General features: G+C 32.6%; 4 protein-coding genes and 1 non-coding gene across 5 annotated transcripts; 4 read left to right on the top strand and 1 right to left on the bottom strand.

Moving 5' to 3' along the window:
* Nucleotides 1-3,731: 3,731 nt before the first annotated feature.
* LOC108486163 (uncharacterized) lies at nucleotides 3,732-11,124 on the top strand. The gene is given in 2 exon segments (XM_017790033.2): nucleotides 3,732-4,284; nucleotides 10,543-11,124. Coding segments are annotated over 2 exon segments (891 nt in total). The 5' UTR covers nucleotides 3,732-3,824; the 3' UTR covers nucleotides 10,974-11,124.
* Nucleotides 6,138-8,707, top strand: LOC108486161 (actin-depolymerizing factor 2). The gene is made up of 3 exons (XM_017790032.2): nucleotides 6,138-6,305; nucleotides 7,887-8,152; nucleotides 8,242-8,707. The coding sequence occupies exons 1-3, from the start codon at nucleotides 6,303-6,305 to the stop codon at nucleotides 8,390-8,392; spliced, it is 420 nt and encodes a 139-aa protein (XP_017645521.1). The 5' UTR covers nucleotides 6,138-6,302; the 3' UTR covers nucleotides 8,393-8,707.
* Nucleotides 11,125-12,925: 1,801 nt separating the features above from the next.
* Nucleotides 12,926-12,999, top strand: TRNAV-AAC (transfer RNA valine (anticodon AAC)). Its single transcript has one exon. It is a non-coding gene; the product is annotated as a tRNA-Val (tRNA).
* A 57-nt stretch (nucleotides 13,000-13,056) lies between these two features.
* On the top strand, nucleotides 13,057-15,081 carry LOC108486619 (THO complex subunit 4A). Its single transcript, XM_017790761.2, has 5 exons — nucleotides 13,057-13,356; nucleotides 13,484-13,630; nucleotides 13,888-13,956; nucleotides 14,039-14,220; nucleotides 14,678-15,081. Exons 1-5 carry the CDS (start codon nucleotides 13,195-13,197, stop codon nucleotides 14,832-14,834), a joined length of 717 nt encoding a protein of 238 aa, XP_017646250.1. The 5' UTR covers nucleotides 13,057-13,194; the 3' UTR covers nucleotides 14,835-15,081.
* A 2,109-nt stretch (nucleotides 15,082-17,190) lies between these two features.
* On the bottom strand, nucleotides 17,191-22,144 carry LOC108484025 (ACT domain-containing protein ACR9-like). Its single transcript, XM_017787634.2, has 6 exons — nucleotides 21,728-22,144; nucleotides 21,369-21,596; nucleotides 20,793-20,898; nucleotides 19,345-19,696; nucleotides 18,264-18,548; nucleotides 17,191-17,510 (listed from the first exon to the last, which is right to left on the bottom strand). The coding sequence occupies exons 1-6, from the start codon at nucleotides 21,879-21,881 to the stop codon at nucleotides 17,364-17,366; spliced, it is 1,272 nt and encodes a 423-aa protein (XP_017643123.1). The 5' UTR covers nucleotides 21,882-22,144; the 3' UTR covers nucleotides 17,191-17,363.
* Between the last annotated feature and the right edge of the window lie 383 nt (nucleotides 22,145-22,527).

The raw sequence follows: 22,527 nt of genomic DNA, 5'->3' as shown, positions 1-22,527 counted from the left end.
GTAGTTTTTGGGTTAGCGTTTATTGATAAAAAACACACACTAAAAGTGGTTGTTAGGTGGTATGGAAGAATGAATAGAATCGATTAGAAGTGTTTGAACGGTTAATAAATTGGTTAATCGAATTAATTAAAAATTTTAATCTTTCAATTGGTAATTGAATCGAATTTTTTTTAGAAAAATAACAAAATTGAAATATTTCGATTAATTCAGTCGGTTAACCGAATTAACCGAAATTTATATGTTTTTTTTTTGTTAAAACTGGTATAAAACATATATAAAAAAATAAATTGATAATGTTAAATCGAGTAATTAACCGAATAAACCGAATTTAAACTACATGTAATTTATATTATTAATTATTAAGTCCAGTTAATTACTCGACTTTGAATCGAATTAACCGATAACTGAACTTCCAAAAATTCATTAACCAACCTTCGATCGAATTAGATTAGTTAACCAATCAATTAATCGAATTAGATCGGTTTAGTCAATTGATCTGGTTTTAATCGAATTTTGAACACCCTTAGGCTTGATATCAAGTTCACTAATAAGAGGAGACCACTTGGTAGACCTACTAAAAAATAATAAATGAGACTATAGGGGCAATCGGTATCACTTCCAACAATTTGAGCAATAAATGGTATTATCTCATTCCACCTCTGCTCCACGATCAGATGATCCACTTCTAGTGGGTATCTATTGAACAGATAACTTATGGGCGAATTCTTAATAGCGAGTCCTCCTATTAGCGAAAACATTCATGTGAGACAATCGTGGCAGATTGTCATATCTTTTATATACGTTTCTGCTTACGCATATAGCTCACACATAGTAATGGTTTTCAAGCAAACGAACTCATAAAATTAGATTTGAACCTCCTAATGGACCAGTAATCTTCTCACCATAACTATTGTGGATGCAAGGTGTTGAAAACAAACCGGCAGACTACCGTAGCTTGTATCGGCTTGCGGACTTCCATGTAAGATAATCATTGTGGACTTTCGCATAAGATCTTCCTTGCAGACTTCCCACATTTACGATAATGCCATGGCCATGGATTTGCATTCATCCGACTAAGGGTTCTAATACGTCCCTTGAGGGACACTTAAATATCTCATAAATGGCACTATTACGTCCTACAAAATGGAATATCATATACGGGTATGCACCGAGTCTTCATACCACTTAATCTCCTTTCTTGACTTTGTCCAATTAAACCTCCCTCAAAGCCACATAAATATAATGCATATGCAATCCTATGTATAACTATCTGATCATCTGCAAAGCCACATAAATATAATGCACATCGTACACACATTCCGCCAATAAAAGGCTACAACTCATATGACAAATGACACACCAATTCCATTAACATATCATAAACATACTTATTATCAGTCAATCATACCACTTAGTACGCAATAACGTGTTACGCCAAACAAATCGTTTACTCAACATAGTTAGCTTACAACCATACAACCACGTATTACTAAAACATACATCATGCCATAACACTCGTTTAATCAAACATGATCAGATTTGTCCAAACAATATTTGCACTCAATACCCCATGTACACACAAAGCATTGGCACATTGCCACCAATTGATTCACCATGGTAATACTATATCATATTCGATATATTTATGACACAAAGTACATCCATTAAGAACTGAGTTCGAAAACTCACTTGGGAGTTGTCACCACTTCTATCTTCTAAGGTTTTTTCCTTTGCTACATGAGTCTTCTTAAACAATACAACATGACAATTATATCATAATCCAAATGAGACCATTCATTATCATAAAAGCCATAATTTATTTGCATGAATAGGCCATTTGAACGGATTATCTGCCACTTACCCCAAAACAGAATAGAACTAATAGTTTTTTGAAATCATTAACTATCTTTTTTTTCTTGAATATGTTAATGCAAATATCATATAAAACATACAAGCATGCAAGATTTCCAATTTCTAAGACTAAATCCTTAGTCTCAACCTTTTGTACACGATCGTTCCTCAATCTTCTCAACCTTTCGTGCACAATCGTTCCTCAATCTTTTCTTCTTTCATGGCAAACCAGAGAAAATAGACACAAAAAACCAAAAGAATCCTCTTCGAAGAATAATGCTTCTCATATATATATATAGTCCTTTCGACCCCTATCACCAAAACCAAATCACAACTAAATGGAAAAACCTTAACCATTATGTCTCTCAGTAACACATACTAAGTTAAATACTAACAGGACTGCGGTTGAAACCTAACTTTTCCTCAACTAACCTGATGCTTATTTTTATTTGCAAAAAAAACTTGTCAGATTAGTGAACTTTTTAATTTAATACACAAATTTAGTACTTGAGACCTTACAAATTCGGGTGTGATAATTTTAACATCCGAAAAACATTCTCATTGAATTATCACTTAACTATGATGTTTTTAAATTAGATTGGAATCCACAACAACATACCAAAAGCACTATTAGAGCCTTCATTCCTTGTCCACTGTTTCATCTTTCTTTCCATTTCAGCTTTGTCCCATCCTCTTTAGTGAAAAAAAAATGAAGATAGGGTTTTAGTTTTTAAGGTTTGAAATCACTCAAAATAATTATTTTGGGGTTTTAATGATTTTGTATCTCATTCACATAAACTCTAAATGATAAGGATATTATGTGTCAAAAAAAAATAATATTGAAAATTCCATGTTATATTGACACAAAATAATCCATGTCATACACTTAACTATCACATCACCAACTTGTTAAATATTTAATGGAACTAAACTTTTACAAAATATAATTAAGATAATTATATTATAAATTTGTTAAATAAAATGAATTAAGATTCTATTTGTTTCAACGTAAAATTTTTATAAAAATATTTTCAGCATTTTTTCGATGTTTGTTTCATGTAAAATAGGATACTCAACGAAAAATATTTTTCAATCAACGTAAAATTACCTCATTATTTCCTTTAAATGTCTTATCAATATATATATATTTTTGTAAAATATTTTTCAAACTAATAAAACTCATTTCTTTATAACACGCCCATACCGACCCGAACATTGGGTCAAAGCACCAGAATGTTACGTTCTCTACCACATTCTTCACTTATCAAATATTTTCTTATAAACTTTCATAGCTTTTCAATGTAGTCATTTTTGGTCATAAAAGTTCAATATTTACTAATTAATCATATTAAATCAATTTTCTTTATTGTTACACTTTAATCACATAACAAAATTTGCATATTACTTCTCTTGTTTCAATTATAAATTTTACAAAGTTTATAATTTAATCATTAACATCACGAATATTCATTATTTATTATAATTTGACTTTAACATTAATTTATAATCAATTCACTACTTATTATAAATATCAAATGTATGTTTATTTTATTGAAAACAACATTTATGAAATATTTTTAGAAGATTTATCAAATAATAACAAATATTTTACGCAAGTTCATTTAAACACAAAAATAATAATTTTTAAAAATAAAATTTCAATTGTTAATTCAATTTTTTCGGAGTTTGTGGAAAACTGTTTCCCGCGCAAACTTTCACTAGATAACCACGTCAGCAGTCCGCGTCGCAAAACAATGAAAACCATCTCCACCGTCAATTTACCACAGAAACTCAAACCAATCCAACGGTCCCAATTCACCACGTAGCCGATCCTCGTGAAACACAAATATCCAATGAAAAACTTCCCACTTATGCGTATATAATCTTCCGCTCCAAATATCTCATCCCACGAACTCTTCAAATTCAGTTTTCAACACTCTGTTTTCTCCTGAAACCCAAACGAACCCTAAAAAATGGCACCAAAAGCCGAGAAAAAGCCAGCAGAGAAGAAATCCGCGGAGGAGAAGAAAACAATAGCTGAGAAAGCTCCGGCGGAGAAGAAGCCAAAGGCTGGTAAAAAGCTACCGAAGGAAGGCGGAGCAGCCGCCGGAGACAAAAAGAAGAAGAGGAACAAGAAGAGTACCGAAACCTACAAGATCTACATCTTCAAGGTCCTTAAACAAGTTCATCCAGATATTGGTATCTCAAGCAAAGCTATGGGTATTATGAACAGTTTCATCAATGACATCTTTGAGAAACTCGCTCAAGAAGCTTCGAGACTCGCGAGGTACAACAAGAAGCCTACCATTACTTCTAGGGAAATCCAGACCGCTGTTAGACTTGTACTTCCCGGTGAGCTTGCGAAGCATGCCGTTTCTGAAGGGACTAAAGCTGTGACTAAGTTTACTTCGTCTTGAAGAAGGGGATTTGTGCGTTTGTCTTTTTAGTTAGGGTTTGCTTTAAGTTGATGTTTTGAGATTGTGTATTGGAAGATGGATTTACTCGACCTGATGTGATTATATAGTAGATTTGAATGGATTTAATTCACAATTTCGCATTATTTCTAGGCATTTGGTCGTTTTTCTAATTCAACTAATGGGAGATTTGAATACAGTTGAAGTAGAATTTTATTATTTATTTGGTCAAATTTTGTTGAGGATGTTTTTAAAATGATTTTCGAAGTGCGGGTGTATCAGATAAAGTAAACTGAGATTCTGAATCAAAAAGCCTTGAAGTTCGGAAATGTTCGTCAAAATTGCAATGATGCCCCTGCAGCTTTAGTACTATTTTATTTTATCCTCTGCTTTTGTTGATGGAGGCAGTTTCTTTTTTTTCGAGATGGAAAAGCTCTTATTGAAAGAGAGTTGACCGATACAAAACAAAAGAGGATTAAAGAATTATTCAATAAAATAAATAATCAGCCAAATTAATATTTACATATTTTCATATTCAGAATATCTTTAATTTGAAAAGTTTATACAAAATATTAGCCAACATAGACTTAGTATGAGTTTACGTAAGAAAAATAAATTTAATGGTGTTTATATTATAATATTATAATATTTAATTTTATGATTATTTTATACTAATCACAAATAAATTTAACTTTCATCTAAACTCATATTTAGTGGATTAATCTTTATACTTGTACAAAGGACATAGTTTAGTGACTACCTGCCTAATAGAGCTAGTTAGAAGAAAATGAAGAAACGTAGGTAGATCAAATCTTTATATCCTTTCTACATTTTGAATTTGATTTTTTAATTTTAATAAATTTTCTGGAAATTTTATATTTTAAAATTCAAAGTTAATTGTGGATATTAAAGAATAGAAAATGCGTTTATATTCAGTGAGATTAAAAATAACTATGCTGATGTGATTGAATATTGTTGTAGAGATATTAGAAATAATGGTAAGATGTGTGTTTGGACTCAAATGTAATTGTAATGATTAAGCGATAATAAAAACGACTACTAAAAATATTAGATTAGAAATTATATATAATAAAAAATTTAAAATTATTTTACTTTTATGAAATTATTAAAATATGTGAATTTATTAAAAATAAATTAACAAAATTATTTAACTTATTAAAAGAGTAAAATAAAAAAAATGAAAATGAATTAACATGGTATAAGGAGTATGTATATATAATAAATGGAACAAAGATAAAAAAAAAATTTAAGCCGAATGAAAACGATATCGCCGCACTATTAGACAATAAAGTGCTTAAATCGTGCAGTAATAGCACTTTTTTTTGCTTTAATTTACAGGCTTTCATTCCGCCTTGCATTAAATTGACAAGATTATAGAAAACATTAGCCATCATAGGCTTGCCAGGAAAAAGTTGTCTTTCGCATAGCAAATAGATTAGTCTTCGCACTTGAGCAAAGAACGTAGTTTAACGACTGACTGTCAAATAAAGCCTGTCACGAAGAAAATTGGTTGGTGAATGGCGGACGGAAAAACAGAGACCTCAAATAATATATTATTCGTAGATTCTGAATTTAGTTAATTTTTTTAAGAATTTATTCTGAATTTTTGAGATTTTATTAAATTTCTGACCTTAATATACGGGCTTTAATCCGGCCTGCTGGTTTGGGCTGAAATAGAAAACGAGATATGCAGTGCGTGGGAGATAATTTCACGAATCCAAGTAAGCTCCGAGTCCGAATCGGAAACCGACTGCGAAAGCAACCTTATTCCGGGACGAACCCGATATTTCAACTTGCATCCACGTGTCGCATTATCAATGGACAGACCTACCCTCTCTCCCACGACCTCATCATCATACGAGTCTTATCGGAGTAAAGTAACTAAAACCTTAGCGAGGAAAGAATAATAATAATAATAAAATTTAAAGGAAAATAGAAGCCATTTATTATCATTATTATTTTCTTCGAGTTTTGCCTTCAGATTCTTCCTCTTTGTAAGTTCAAATCTAAAAAGCCATGGTGAGTTTCTATTTTTTTTTTGCTTTTTTAAAATAAAAATTCAGTTCAACTGGTATTTGCCTGATTCGTACTTCTTTGACTTACTGTTGATTTTTTTTTTCAATTTTAAAAATGTAGATCTGATTATCACGTTGAACTTAGATCTTTAACTTAGTTTGAATTTCTAAAATATTTGATTGTTGGATATGCATTTTTTGGATTTTTTTCTCGGAGTAGATGATTTGATTATAGAATAAGTGTTCATTGTTTGATATATTGCTTGTCGATTGATGTTTATTTGTTGTTGTTTTGGATTTTTAATTTCGTATAAAATGTGATTTTTTCTTTGTTGTAGCTAAAGAAATTCTTTCTGTTAATCTCCATGGTCCATGGATACAATATTAATAAGCATTATAATGTTTAATGAAAAATGATATAGTTTGGCTTTTAAATCCAGTAAAAATATTCATGATTTTTATGTTTTAAATTGGGATCTCATTGTGCATAGATCATAGTTTTTGTGAGTTTAGATTCATTTATTTAACTAACTCCTTACCTCACCACAGAATTGATATCCTATTGATGACACCATGACATGCATTCTCTCAACTGCCTTTATTATTGTTGTTGTTGCTTGAATTTGTCTCAAATAAGTCATTGGCATTCATCTCTTATAGTGCCCAGTTTGATTTAATACTCTTTAAGCTTGGGATATTGCATTTAGGCATGTTAAATGTGTAAGAATTTCGGGTGATTTCAAGTTTATCTTGGGTTTGGATTGGAGTGAAGGAGGGAAAAGGAAAGGAAAGTGAGGGAAATGATCATCTTTTCCTTTGTTTGGATTGTTTTTTTTTTCTTTTTCTATATTCAAGCAAGGGAAAGGAAAAAATGGAAGAAGAAAGAAAATGATTATATTTGTCATCTTCTTTTATAAATTATTGTATGAAAAGGATATAATTGTAAAAATTCATTATAATGAATCCATCTCCTTTCCACTATTTAGCCAAACAAGAATTGTTAAAATTAGTTTCCTTTCCTTAGTCATCATATATTTTCCTTCTGCGTTCTTTTGTTTTACCACTTTTAATCCAAACACAGTGTAAATGTTTACTTTCAAAGCCCTGGAAATTAAGTGGGTATTGGATGGCCTGGAATGTTAGATTTGTGGATTGGTTGAGGAAGATGGGGTCTCATTTTCAGAGCTTGATTGTTGTTGCTTGAATTTATCTCATAAAGTTCAGAATGTTGCACTTAGACTTGTTAAATGTGAGAAGTTTGTGTGATTTCAAGTTTATGGTTATTGGATGGTCCGGATGATTAGATTTCTGGGTTCGTTAAGGAGGTTGGTCTCTCGTTCTCGGGAGTGTGATAATGTTTATGAAGTTTCGGGTCACTGACCTACCATTCTCTTTTTTCTATATGGGAGAGAACTCATGAACTTGCGATTTTTCTAGTTAAGCATATCTATGATGTAGTGTCCGGGAAATGCTTGCCAAAGTGAAAGAAAAGGAAAAGATGATGGATTAATTGGTAATATATAGTTTGAAGGGGTCGTCATTGTTGTAAGTAAGCTTATGTATGCTACGAATGTTTTCCTTACAGGCAAATGCAGCTTCTGGAATGGCCGTGCATGATGACTGCAAGCTGAAGTTTCTAGAGCTAAAGGCTAAAAGGACATACCGCTTCATAGTATTCAAGATCGAGGAGAAACAAAAGCAGGTTGTCGTGGAAAAGCTTGGTGAGCCAAGTCAAAGCTATGACGATTTCACTGCTAGCCTCCCTGCCGATGAGTGTCGATATGCTGTATACGATTTTGACTTTGTGACTGCTGAGAATTGCCAGAAAAGCAGGATTTTCTTCATTGCATGGTATTATTATTGTATGCTTTAAAACTAATTAGTGGTTTCTACATTTCAATCTTTGCTGTTTATATGCCTTTTTGTTTGCTTGTTTGAAGGTCTCCGGACACATCAAGGGTGAGAAGCAAGATGATTTACGCAAGCTCAAAGGACAGGTTCAAGAGAGAGTTAGACGGTATTCAAGTAGAGCTGCAGGCAACCGATCCCACCGAGATGGGACTCGATGTCATAAGAAGCCGTGCCAACTAAATCGGAGTCTCCAAGAGGCATGGGTATTTGAATTCCTTTCTGCTTTTGCTTTTAGTGAAATGTTAATAGGGTTGCGGGAGGCGGTAATATCGACCTGACTGAACTTTGATATTGGTTTGTTGGTTAAGTTTTTTTATATAGAAGTGTTCGGTCTCGAACAAATTATATGGTTTTGTTATGCGCAGAGGTTGTATGACCGGATGTGTTCATAGTTTGATTCATTAGAACCAAAAGTCTATCTACTTCAATGGTATGAATATGACACTATTTCTTTTAGGTTTGTTCTTGCATGTATAAAAATGGATATTTCGGTTACTCGTGTTGCTCGTACGGATTGAAAATGGTGGCCTGTGGGTGTTTGATTCGATTCCGTATGTGATCGATCTGAAAATGATCTTTGAATCCTTTCTGTTAATGAAGCTGGTCTTGTGTTCCTTGTTAAGATTTCTTATTTCTGCAATTTGCTTCATACATTTCTCACGAGTTTTACTATGTCGAACCCCAAAAACCTATCCGTTTAATTTGAATCCAAACATCAATATGATTTTATAATTAGAAAAGACCCTTGAAATTATTCAAATTTAAATGGCTCGAACAAATGACTTACATAGAAAAGGATTTAAAATAACTTAACATAAAATTTGAATGACTTGCCGATTGGGTTTTCGATTGATATGGGCATTATTTCTAATGTAGAAGGATGTGAATTCGAGTGTGTTAAAGCGGATTATACACTTATTTATGGGTTAGGGAGGGGTTATGGGAAATTTTAAGTATTATGTCAAAAAGAGCAGTGGATATAATCCAAATTTATAATGAGTTAGAAAATTTTTGAACTTAAAGTTATGTAAATTCAAACGGCTGAATATCAATTCAACATCACCCGAGTCTTATCTTATATAATTTTTTTTCTAAATTTACAGTTAGCTTAAATCGCATAGGTAGATTATTCAGAGTTATTCCAATTTGAAATAAATTAGGTTGAAGACGTTGAAGTAATACTCTGGCTGTGTTTAGCGATGCTTAAAAAAACACTTTTAAAAGAAAAATTGTGCTAAACAAATAACTTTTAGTTGACAAGAGTAACTTTTCAAAAGCACTTTTACTTGGAAGCAAAAAATTTTAGCTTTTCTTGAGCAAAAAGCACTTTTGGAATCATTATTATTTTTCATCCTCCAGTTTTCTTCTCTCATTTTTCATTCATTTAAAATTACAAATGTTAATGTAAATTTTTAAAATATAAATACTATCTCTTTTAAAACTTTAATCCAAATACATGTAATGTTTTAATTTGTTAGGTTTATGTTTTCTATGTTATGTTAATATTTAATATGAGTTGTATATTCAAATTATATTTTAAAATAAAATCATTAATTAAAAATTTTTTGAAGCAAAAAAATTTTTTTAAAACAATACAAATGTATTAGATATCTAATTACAAATATTTAATGGTCATATTTAAATATTTAAAATATAGTTTATATATTTCTAATTAAATTTTAAAAACAATTAATATTAATTGATTAATAATATTTAAAATTTATATTTCATATATTAAAATATTAACAACAAGTTGTAATAAATTATTTTTATATAATTGCTAAAATATCATAATATTAATTCATTTGAACATTATTTAAATATATATTTGTTATTTTATAATACTATGTTTAAAATAAATATTTTATTTATCAAAATAGTTTTTGACAATAATACTAAATACTTAAATTTTAAATTAAAAATTTTAAAGTATTTTTAAATTTTTAAAAACATTTTTCAAAAATAATGATAAACTAATCATTATGATATTTGCACATGGTCTCTTATTATTCCTAGCTCATCAATCCAAACTCCATAATATCCACCAACAAAAACTCGCCACGTCCCAAAATTAATTCCCGCGTAAAATGTCCTCTTTACCATTATCATTCGTGGCCGTCGATCCCAGTTCCTAATCTATGGTCAAAATTTTCCACACCATCGATCCTTGTCTTCCAGTGCTATCCAATCAATATCTTCCATTTAGCTTTATAAATACCAGACACCCCACCTTCCCTCCTTCATCACCGCTCACCCGCCACAGCTACCAAAATTTCCCAAACTAACTTTTAAAGCAAACAAATTTTACCTTTACTAAATGGCCCCCAAAGCTGAGAAAAAGCCAGCCGAAAAGAAACCGGCGGAGGAGAAAAAGACCACCGTTGCCGAGAAATCCCCGGCGGAGAAGAAACCGAAGGCCGGCAAGAAGCTTCCAAAAGAAGGCGGTGCCGCCGCTGACAAGAAGAAGAAGAAGGCCAAGAAGAGTGTGGAGACTTACAAGATCTACATCTTCAAGGTTCTTAAACAAGTTCACCCTGATATCGGGATCTCAAGCAAAGCTATGGGGATAATGAACAGTTTCATTAACGATATCTTTGAGAAACTTGCTCAAGAAGCTTCGAGGCTCGCGAGGTACAACAAGAAGCCCACGATTACTTCAAGGGAAATTCAGACCGCTGTTAGGCTCGTTCTTCCCGGTGAGCTTGCGAAACACGCCGTCTCTGAAGGTACCAAGGCGGTGACTAAGTTTACTAGCTCTTGAATTTAATGAAATTTGGGGATTTTAGGTTTAGCGTTTTTTATGGAGGTTCCTTTTTGAAATTGCGTTGATGTATGTAACTCCTTGTTACTGATGGTTTTGAAATTGTTGGAACCATGAAATGAAAGTGTATCCTTTTGTCTATGTTAAGGAATCGAAATGTTTCTTTGTTTAACAATGGCTGTAAATTTGCTTTGTTGCTCGTTTATTATTGGTTCCATTTTTCATAGCTTACTGAGTTAAATCCCAAGTTCTAACATTGCTCCATTGTCACTTTTTCTATGCTTATTTTGATATATAAAAGAGCCCTTGTTTAGGAATTAATTAAGAGTCTGTGGCTTCAATTTGCCATTTTAATCAACAATATTGAAATGAAAATTTTCCATTTTGAATAATGCTAGTGCCTGCCACCACTTGATGATTTGATCTTGAGCATCACTCTGAAGGCTCGACAAACAATTTAATTGTTTTATTCTATTCTCTTAAGGGTTATTTATATCATGCACAAATATCCAAATTTCACATGCTAAATAATTGCCAATTTATATTTTGTATTATCATAATATTCACAACAATTCTTTTGGGTGTCTAATAGATTCAAAGTAGGAAGTATTCTTAAGTTGGATTGATATTTGGTTTCATTATTATATGATCTTTAATTAGCTATCATGTATGTATCTTTTACTATAAAAAACTTCTCTCGCCACATCTAAGTGAGCATAATGGAATTGTAGAGCATATGACTGTGTTGTAGGTGATAATTTAAAGATACAATTGTTTGAAGAACCTCTGACTTCGGTACAGGATGATTTATTACTAGTGAATAATACTATGGTAGTGCCTACTTAATCTAATCTAATACTCCTAAGAGTTCCCTTCTTTTAAGGGCAAACTTTAGGTGTACCAAACTATGCTTATGTCTTTTAATTACTCAATTACAAAAAAGTTACAAAACAAATTATTGAATTAATCATGTTTGTTATTTTTGCCCAATTCCTTTAAACTGTCAAAAACTTTTGACGAAAATGAAATTTAGTTGGTTTTTTCAAGAGAAATATTTGAAATGTTGTTTGTTAAGCAATTGGTCAAACCCTTAATAATTGAAGATATTATTTTTCGAGGAGGGTTGTCTCTTGTGCTTTACTAGAAACTAGTGTGTCGTGAGCAGTAGCCTAGCCTTGAAGTCTTGGTTCATAGAGTCGGGAGCGCCTTAACCGTATGTGAATGTACAGTCACCCATCAAGAGGCGATGTGAGTGTCTCGTCTTTGGTGGGGTTTGAATTCTTGAACCATGCATGTAAGTCACCTGTTCGGGATATGGTATCACTTAGGGGTGTTCAAATGGTTAACCGAACTGAATTAGTAATAATCGAACTTTTTAATACTTTAACCGTTAATAGAACTAAATTTTAAAAAAAAAATTCATTGAACCAAATTATTTCGACTAATTTAATTGGTCAAACTAAATTTATATGTTTTCTTTTTTGTTAAAAAGAAGTATAAAACATATAAAAAATGATAATGTTTATTTGACTAAATTATTCAAATTGAAACTATATATAATTTGTATTATTAATTATTAAAATTGATTAATTACTTAATTTGAACTAAATTAAGCAATATCTAAACTTCTAAAAGTTTTTAACCAATCTCCAAGCGAATTAAATCGATTAATCGATCAATAATTGAATTAGATCGATTTAATTGACTAATTTAATTTTAATTAAAATTTAAACACCTTTAATAGCAAATGACGTGACAGTTCTAAAAATATTATCATAATACATTTAGCTTACATTGTGTCAATTTTATTATCTTTCTAAAGAAAATAATCCTATATATTTACACAATTTCTCTATTTGGTTTTATTCTAAAATAAAAGCGAATTAAACATTAAAAAATAATTTTTATAAAGTAGAGATACCAAAGTTTGTATTTACGCTATTAATCAATGGGGTGTCGTGGTGTAGTTGGTTATCACGTCAGTCTAACACACTGAAGGTCTCCGGTTCGAGTCCGGGCGACGCCAAGCTTTGGGCTTATTTTTTCTTTTGTAATTTTCCACTTTTTTTAATTCTGATAATATAAATATCGACTCAAGTCCAATTAGATTTTGAATTATCCTCCTTAATACAAATCTCCTCCTTTGACTGAACCCTATATCCTCTCTCTTTGATTTCGTTTTTAGGGTTGTATTTTTCTTTGTTCTAATTCAAAAAAGAAAATGTCAAGTGCTTTAGAGATGTCGCTCGACGATCTCATCAAGCGTAACCGTAAGCCGAGATCCGGCAAATCTCGCGGCCGGGGACGTGGATCCGGACCTGGACCGGCCCGCCGTTTTCCTAATCGTGGAGCAAACCGCTCGGCACCGTATGCTGCTGCTAAGGTAAAATATAACTAGCGTTTTTAGATCTGTTTTATCACTTTTTGCTTTTTCATTATTTGATTTGCTTTGATCGAGTTGATTCGATTTTCTTATCAATTATTTTCGGTTTTATTTTTAAAAAACTCAGGTGCTGGAGACGACGCGGCAGCAGGATATGTTTTCCGATAAGGGAGCGGCGTTGCAAGGACTAGCGGGTCGGAATTCTGGAATAGAAACCGGAACGAAGCTCTATATCTCTAATTTAGATTACGGTGTTTCAAACGACGACATCAAGGTATTTATTTTTCGTTTTAAGATTTTCTATCCTGTTTCGTTTTTGTATTATTTTAAGAGTAATTTTGATTTGAATTATTTGTTCTACTTAATTTTAGGCTTTGCTGATCTAAAATTGGTTAAATGTTCATTATAGTAAAAATATTTAGCTGAAGAAAAGTCTAGCAACGCAATCTTGAATTTGAACTTTTTCCATTAAGATCAGTGTTGTGTTGTTAGTGTTTATTTTTCTGACGTTTTGTTTGTTTTTGCATATAGGAATTGTTTTCTGAGGTCGGTGACCTGAAACGATTTTCGGTCCACTATGATAGGAGCGGGAGATCGAAGGTATCTAATAGATTTTCGGTTCACCATGAGATTCTTGGTATCCTGCAGTAGTTTAAAACAGAACAACACTCTTTTTCCGTAGGGAAAAGCAGATATTGTCTTCACACGGCGAGCAGATGCTTTGGCTGCAGTAAAGAGGTACAACAATGTTGAGCTTGATGGGAAGCCGATGAAAATCGAGATTGTTGGAACAAACATCGCTACCCCTCCTGCACCTTTAGGAGCTAATGGTGCCTTTCGAAGTTCTAATGGAGCCATGAAAGGGTACTCTTTTATTTGCTTGACTACTTGTTTTATTCAAAACTGTAGATTCTATTATTAGTTTCACTGATGCTTTTGAAATGTTACAGAGTGTTTTAAAGTTTTACCTATGGTGCTGGGGGTTTAATGTGCGTAAGAATCCAAAGATGCTAATCCTAGATCAGTTCTTGGCTGAAAATTCTACTTAATTATCAATTCTTCGAAATTTAAGTTTTTGGATGTTGATAGTATGATAGCTAGAAAATGATAGAATTATGATTTTGACATGTGTTTTTAAGAGTGTTAGATGTTCCATGTTTTACAGTTTTTAAAATGATGTTAGACACATATTTCTACTTAATGGGGCATGCAACAATTCCTATTTTAAATCCATATGATCTTTTCTGTATGACAAACTGATATCACCCCAACATTTATGTTAGTGAACAGAATATGTGATCCATATCTTGTAAATTTGCAGTGGCCAAGGCAAGGGTGGGGGATTTGGTAGGCAACGTGGTGGTGGTGCTGCTGGAAGAGGCCGTGGACGAGGGAAGGGTCGTGGAGAAAAGGTTTCTGCAGAAGATCTTGACGCCGATCTAGAGAAGTATCATTCCGAATCAATGCAGACAAATTGAAGCATTTCAAATGTTTTATTGGCTGGTTTTATGTCTTTCTACTGTGGACATTACGTGCTTCATCCCGACTAAGTTGTGTATCTCTACCAAAATCATACTCTTTACCAGAACTAGTCATGGAGAGAACTATTAGTATCTTGATTTATAGAGTTTGGCCTTTTACTGTAACCTTGGTTTATGATTTTGGTTCCATTGCTACCGACTCATGCCACAAGCTGGGAATGAAAGCAGGAAGTTTTTTTCGTCAGTTTTCCATGTGCAAACGAAACTTTGGCTGCATGCTATTGGAGTAGTAATCTTACCATTGGCCTGAGCTGCATTGCCTACCGGTTGCTCTGCAATCGAGGTAGATTTCTTTTTCTTTCTTTCCCTCATGGATTCCTTTTTTAGTTGTTCGGACTTTCTACTATCTTGTTTGTGATGCACTTGGTTTTTCCTTATTAGGCTTTTAGGTGGTAAAGTTACCTAACATTATTATACCGTCTTGAAGGGAATATTCTTTACAGAATTATCTGTCATGGCTGTTGATATTGGCTTATTGTAGTCAATTATCATAGAATATCTCTACTTTGGTTCAACCTGTTGAATTCATGTTGGAGAAAAAACTGTTGAAGGCTTTTAGTACGACTGGCATATAGGAATCTGTCGAAGTAAGGTATCTGAATTTTTAACCTCTTCATATTCCATAGAAAGTGAGAGAACTCTCAGTTCATTTCTTTTGGGGTCGGCTGCCTAATCCCTGAAAGTTTGAAGAAAAGCTCGGGTTATCAGGTCAGGTTTGAATGTTTGATCAGGGAAGTCAAAATAGATTTGACAGTGATAAAACCGTACTCATAGTTATGGCATGAAATGAGCTTAGACTGAAAAACCGTGGGAACCGGAAACCTTGCTACTGCTTGGAGTATTAGGGTAAGAGGACAACATGTTATGGTTTTTCATTTGCTATAAGTCTCGGTATGTCGTGAAGTTGCCATCTTCGTTTACAAGTTTTAGCTTTGCCCCAAGATCATAAAGTCCGTGAGTGCTGGTTTCCTGTTTATTGATTTGGGCATAGCTCTTGAACCCCATTGGTGTGTGTTCCGTGAATCTACTTCATCCTTTTATGTTATTTCAAATGCTAGTCATTTTATATGCATACATACAAGTGCACATCTCATCACATCCATGATATTATATCTTGATGGAAGCTTTATTGGGTGAGGATATGCTTTGTTGTGGGATTTGGATGTTTTATGCCAGTGTTTATGAATGGTCGGGTTCATTGACACGTAAAATACAACACAGAAATGAATTAGCTTTTACTGCATATTTTGTCCTTCTGGTTTCGATATAGTGCTACTGGTCTGATTAATGGCAAACTGATTCTTCATGTTATATATGTTTGTGTTTATATATATTATTCTTAATTTCAAGTTTTGAAATTCACCAATACTAGTTCTTTGTTTTACTGCCTTAATATGTCTAGTAATAGGGTTATTATTCCATTTGGTTCCCTAGTTTGATATATTTTTAGTGTAGTACCTATATTATTTTTTGGTAGAAGTTATATATTTTAGTACTTAAATTGATGCATCTCATATTTTGGTAAAAGTGTATATATATATATATTAGTTTCTGTTTCTACGCAGTCTAGATAGTCTAAATGAATGCGTTAGCGAATTTTTCATGAATATATAATTTACAAACAGATTCATAATCAAATAAATAATAAATGAACAAAATGCTTTAATTTTGTGCAATTCATTTGATAAATTGATCTCAAAATTTTTCATTAAACCTCTATTTATTTTCAACTCTAATATTTAATTTACGCCTTATGTGATGACTTTTAAATCTAGTTATAATGCAAGTGTGTAATATTGACTTTTAAAGCTTTAGACATTTAAAATTTTCATATTGTATAATAATATTTATCTCAAAATTAGAGCTGATTTTCATCCGGGGTTGAGCCAAATCTATGCATGATTTTAATACATTATATGCTTGCTTAAAATTTATTTCTAAATCCATTTTAAATCTGTCTATATTATTTTCAATTTAATATTTAATAATTTTTATATGTACTTATCTCAAATATTTTAAACAATTAATATATAATTATAGATTTAATTTTTGTGTGTTATAAATTACATAATATATAAAAATAACGTAATATGAAACATTAAAAACTTTTAAAAATAGGTCAGGCCAGGTTGAGTTCAAGTTTGAATATGACGAGTTTAAATTTTTTTTTAAGCTTATTTGTACGCAAATTTTTTCAAATTTCGAACGGGTAACTAGGCAAATTAACAGCTTTAGTCACAATGTTAACAAAATCTAACCTCCCTACAAATTTACAGCTAGAAAGTTCAGGGTGTTCGGTGAGATATGTTCACTTGGTAGTTATTTTAAAAGGTTTATTTGACAATACAAAGAAGCTAAATGCGTCAACATACAAACGCGGATCGGAACTTTGCGCTTGTGGTCTCGGTCGGGTTTGGACACTCAGGTGATGCTAGGAATCATAAGATACAAAGAAGAAGACCATTCTTACCATCCCATGAGTAATCTTCTAACTCTATCTACAATCTGATTTCTACCTCCAATACTTGAGAATTTGAATTTGCAGTTATCATCCAAAAGGAACCTGTACACTTCCCATTCCCGTTCCGAACTTGAATGTCTTCCGATTTCAGCCTAAAACACCACGAAAATGAAGTTAGTTTTGAACAAAGAAAATCCTGGAAAACAGAGAGTTGAACACACCCGTGTTTAATACTCAATAATCGAATATGAGTGAAATAGGAATGAACTACTAGGCAATCAGGTTAACATATGCGTTTTGAATAAGGAAAATGACACTCGTAGTTATATCGAATAACACAGGAATGAACTATTTAGCCAATCATTCTATCATACTGGTCTTAAACTACAGATATACAAGCTCAATATTCTAGTTTGAACTACCAAACTTAATACCCATGCTCGAGACTCAAAACAAATTCGAGTAACATGGGAATGAACTATTATCTAATGACGCTACCATATGGGCCTTCAACCATAGAAAGAAAAACTCAATCTTCCAGATTAAACTACCAAGCTTAACCCGGAAGTATACCAGTGTCTGAGACTCAGACAAATCCGAGTAACATGGGAATGAACTTTTAGCCAATCACCCTACCATACTGCTCCTACACTATAGAAATACAAGCTTAATCTTCTAATTTGAACCACCAAAGACGGGAATATACTTGTGTACAAGTCAACCGAACCCAAGTAACATAGGTTTTAAATCATAGAAAGACAAACTCAATATTCTAGATTAAACTACCAAGCTTTACGTTATTGTTTTCCTATCATTACCATATATCATGGCAAATTGCAGAAGTTACAACTTACAATATGCATATATAGGTTTCAAAATAATTCTCTTTGGAAGTTATAACTTACCGAGAATATGCAAATTCCAAGAGACTTTAAAGCTTGTGTAACATCATAGAAAACCCTTGGTCTTCCCTTTCCAGATAACTCAACCGGATTAGCAACCAGAAGTTCAGTATCTGGCCCTCGGTTCGAAATGATAACACGCAATGGATGAAGCATTTCCATCCTCAAACGAGAACATAATCCGTCTTGCTTATCGGGATCCACAATCTTTTTCCCATCATTTTGCTGAATAAATAAGTCTAGATCACGATAACCTTTGGAGTTCAATGAGAATCGACCATAAGCTATCTGTAAAAAAACAAGATAGCCATTATCAACAAAAACGAAATTTAAGTCAAATTAACAGTGTAGGAGGAAGTAGGAGATATGTAGATTCAATCCGTTAGACCAGTTACTCAAATTCGAGTGTGATTTTCGGTTAGAGATATGTTCAATATTTTCCAGGATTTTTATATTCATGTCTGAGTATATGTTGCATATGAGTGAGATATGGGTATTTCAAGCAATGAAGAGTCAGAGCAACATAGAGATATAATGTCATTTTCATCATGAGCCCTTCATTTAGGAGAAAGCAATAAGTCGATTCGGTTAAGAAAAGGGAAAAATAGACTTAACGAACCTAATTGAACCGACGGTAAAATCAGTTAAAACAAATATTTTTGGTTTTTTCTTAGTTCCTTTTAAGTTGGTCAGTCCGATTATGAATTTTCATAACCGATAACCGACCAACTTATTTTAACCACCTACAAAACTGATTTCATAATTGAAATCACTTTTGCACATCCTTACCTTCATTCAGCAAGAGGCAATCTTGTGACTCAAGAAAACAAGCCTAAACCCTCAATTATGCCATTTTTGCAAAATATGAATTTAGCAGTCATGAAATGTGGGAACCATGCAGCATAATTAAACAGGCAAATTATAGTACTCTACAATCTCTGTCACACGGATTTGGTTATGTGTTCGACATGTGTATTTCCAATAACTAAGGAACTTGTCAAAGTGAATAGTAAGAGCAACATAACCTACAACGGAAACTAATTTTTTAAGAAGCTTCTCAAAATTTAACAGTTTAGCAGAATACCTTGATATTGCAGTCTTTCAAAGTTCTCAAGACATCGTAGAAAAGACCTTTGTGATCCACACAAACTATCTGAAGCAATGTATGAACTGGGCTCAATGAATTGTCAACCACCACAGTAGCTTTCTTCAATTTCGCCATATCTGGGCTAAGAGCTTGGGAACGAGTCTCTTTATCCGATAGCTCGAAACGGAATAACTCTTCCGCTATAGCAGGAGAAAGTGATGAGATACCATGATGACGTTCATACTCAGGACCAACCAACTTGAGTTCACAACTGATACATGATTCACCCAACACGGCATTTAACTGTTTATATGTATCATCTTGTCGTTCTTTTGTGTGTAAAAGCTCCCTGAAAATGTTTTAACATAGTTGAGACTATAACCAAACCATACTACTTTATCCGTTGACCAATTAATTATAATTCATAAGCTAAATCATCAATACACAATAGGGTTAAATCATTATTTAGGGATTGAGTTTTTTTGTCCAAATTAATTTTTAAACTTGACAATTGACAATTGTTTACACGTTAGAGCCTGAACTTTCAGATTTTCAAGACCTTAAAGAAGTTCAAGCCCCAATAATGAAATAATTGTCAAGTCAAAACTCAAAAAGTGATTTAATCCTAGGGAATACATGCACCATATTATTTTTCACTTTTCAATGAAGAGACGTTCTCAATAACCTATAAGTTCAAAGCAGCAGTACAATTATTTTCCACAAGAAAATTGCAGCAGACAGCTATGATATTTGGACTCGATTATCAGTATCGTGTCCAATACGTTTATGTTCAGTTTTACCAGGATTTTCCATAAGTAAGAATGCTGAACACGTGTACTTGAAGAAAAAAAATAAACAAAGCAACATGGACAGAGAGGGAACCAAATAAGAAACGAAAACAGAAATGAGGCTACGAAGGCAAAATAAAACCACAAACTACATGAATGACATTTCACTTTCATTAGAAATGGACCACTTGATACATGGTCCCAAAATTAAATACCTTCTGGGAAACATCTAAGAGCTCAAGCCTAAGATTCACCAACCTATCTATCAACCAGAAACAAAGAACTAAAGTATCCCGTAAATAACAGGGATAAATATCAAATTTATATATGAATTTTAGTTCAATAGATAATTTGATACATAAACTTTAATTTGGTGCAATTATAAATATGAAACTTTGATTTTGATTTAATTATACATATTTAAATAAATGAATTTAATTGTTTGTGTATACAATATATCACATAAAATGGTGCTAATTAGATAATGTTGTTAGTGATTTTATGAAAATTAAATTAAATCAAATTTTCATGTATAAAATGATACAAAATTAAAGTTGAAGTATAGTTTTAATATTTATCCTAAATAATATCAATTAGAGAATTCCTCAGCAACATAACACCGCAATTACATATTACAGTCTCAGAATAGAATCTCACATGTTATCGGTTATAAAGAAGAGATCGAGGACTCTGCCATCAGGTGTTGTAGTAACTTTCACCTTTTGAATTGTGAGCTCAAGCTCACTAAGAACCTGTGTTACATCTAAAGCAAAGATTCCAAGCAACATTAGAACCAAATAATACACAATGTACACAATATGTCCAGTACGGTCAAAATTATCTTTGTTTTTTTTTTGGTAAAACATGCAATAAGTCCTTATACCTTTTGTAAATTGAGGTTTTAGTCCTTATACTTTTATTTTTAGGAATTTAGTTCTTTACTTTTTAGATTTCAAAATTCAGGTCCAAATTTCGAAACTCTTAAAAATTGTTAACAATTAGACGTAAAATTAGAAATTTGAAAAACAGAAGAGCTAAATTCCTAAAATTAAAGGTACAGGTATTAAACTCCGAATTTGTAAACAGTACAGGAACCTATAGCAAATTTTAACTTTTTCTCCGATACATCTATGAATCTAACACCGACAAAGGTACTCAAAATAAATGAAAATTCGAAGCAACATAGCACATAAACAGGAGGAAAGGTTTAATCGGAATCTCACACACAATTACCATGTAATAATCCCTTCCGATCAAGGCAAAAGAACTTCAACAAGTAAACCGGAGACGCCGCGGCGGCGGAGGAATTCGAAGCTTGACCTTCAAAGTGAAACGTCACTGAACAAGAAGGACATAACGATTGAAGCCGGTTTTTCAAACTCGGCCACCTAACAAAAGGTGAGCTCGAATGAGGAACAACCCAAAAGACCATATAGCACCAAATTCCATCCGTCGAAACATCTATAAACCAAAAAAAAATTATTGCAGTTTTCAAAAAAAAGGTAATCTAAACAAAAAGAAATTCAAAATTCAAACGAACGATAATCTAATTTAAATAAAAACAAATCTTATAATTGCATAGAAGAATTGACCTCCTTTGGTGATGTAAAGTCCGAAATCAAGAATAATACGACAAATATCGCATCCGAGACCATGTTTATCGGGACAATTAACAGTGATTACGTGAGGATCTCCATTTTTCTTTCCTTTTTGGATCACAACGGCGTCGTCGGTCGGAACTCCCATTCCGGACAAAACCGGTGAAATTTGCGCCGGAGAATCGATTTTGCCTCAGCGCAAAACAATCTCTCACCGTCGAAACGTAGCGAACTTTCTTCGCCAAGCTTTTTTTTTTCTTTTGCTAAATTTTCTTCTTCTTTTTTAAAATCAAATTCTAAAAAGATCTCCGGAGAAAAAGATAACAAAAAAAAAAAAAAAAAGAGGGAAAGGATATTAAAAGTGGGGAAGGCAGTGAATTTGAGTTGGCGGTGAACGGTCGTATAGGGGAGAAAGAATCCACGTCAGCAAAATGAAAACAATGAGGATTTGGGGGAGGTTTTAACCGACACGTGGAGGTATATTGGTGGTTAAAATTTTGACGGGATATACCGAAGATCCGTTATCGGTTTCGGATGCTGTTGTACAGGTGTCCTTTTTTGTCGTTTCGGAAAATTTAAAAAGAAAAGGAAAAGAACGGAAAAATAAAAGATATCGTCAGTGTCACGGGCAGGGAAGGCAACGGTGACCAATTTTTAATACGGAAGATAGTTTTATTTTTTATTTATTATAATTGAATTGAGTTGAGACCAATTGGAATAGGAGTAAGTATAAACTCGATTTAAATTTAATATTTAATATCAAAATAAATGATGTAATATTAATTTTTTAAAAT

The sequence above is a fragment of the Gossypium arboreum genome, chromosome 13 (genome assembly GCF_025698485.1).
Source record: "Gossypium arboreum isolate Shixiya-1 chromosome 13, ASM2569848v2, whole genome shotgun sequence".
Lineage (NCBI taxonomy): Eukaryota > Viridiplantae > Streptophyta > Magnoliopsida > Malvales > Malvaceae > Gossypium > Gossypium arboreum.
Note: the sequence above shows the minus strand (reverse complement) of the source record. Positions and strands in the feature narration are given on the sequence as shown.

Excerpts from the sequence above, each read along its gene's own strand:
- LOC108486619 (XM_017790761.2), top strand. The coding sequence starts at position 13,195 with ATGTCAAGTGCTTTAGAGATGTCGCTCGACGATCTCATCAAGCGTAAC. Across the intron at positions 13,631-13,887 it reads TTTCAAACGACGACATCAAG|GAATTGTTTTCTGAGGTCGG; the intron begins GTATTTATTTTT and ends TTTTGCATATAG. Across the intron at positions 14,221-14,677 it reads TCTAATGGAGCCATGAAAGG|TGGCCAAGGCAAGGGTGGGG; the intron begins GTACTCTTTTAT and ends GTAAATTTGCAG.
- LOC108486161 (XM_017790032.2), top strand. Across the intron at positions 8,153-8,241 it reads AGGATTTTCTTCATTGCATG|GTCTCCGGACACATCAAGGG; the intron begins GTATTATTATTG and ends GCTTGTTTGAAG.
- LOC108484025 (XM_017787634.2), bottom strand. The coding sequence starts at position 21,881 with ATGGGAGTTCCGACCGACGACGCCGTTGTGATCCAAAAAGGAAAGAAA. Across the intron at positions 21,597-21,727 it reads ACTTTACATCACCAAAGGAG|ATGTTTCGACGGATGGAATT; the intron begins GTCAATTCTTCT and ends TTTGGTTTATAG. Across the intron at positions 17,511-18,263 it reads TTGGAATTTGCATATTCTCG|GCTGAAATCGGAAGACATTC; the intron begins GTAAGTTATAAC and ends GTGGTGTTTTAG.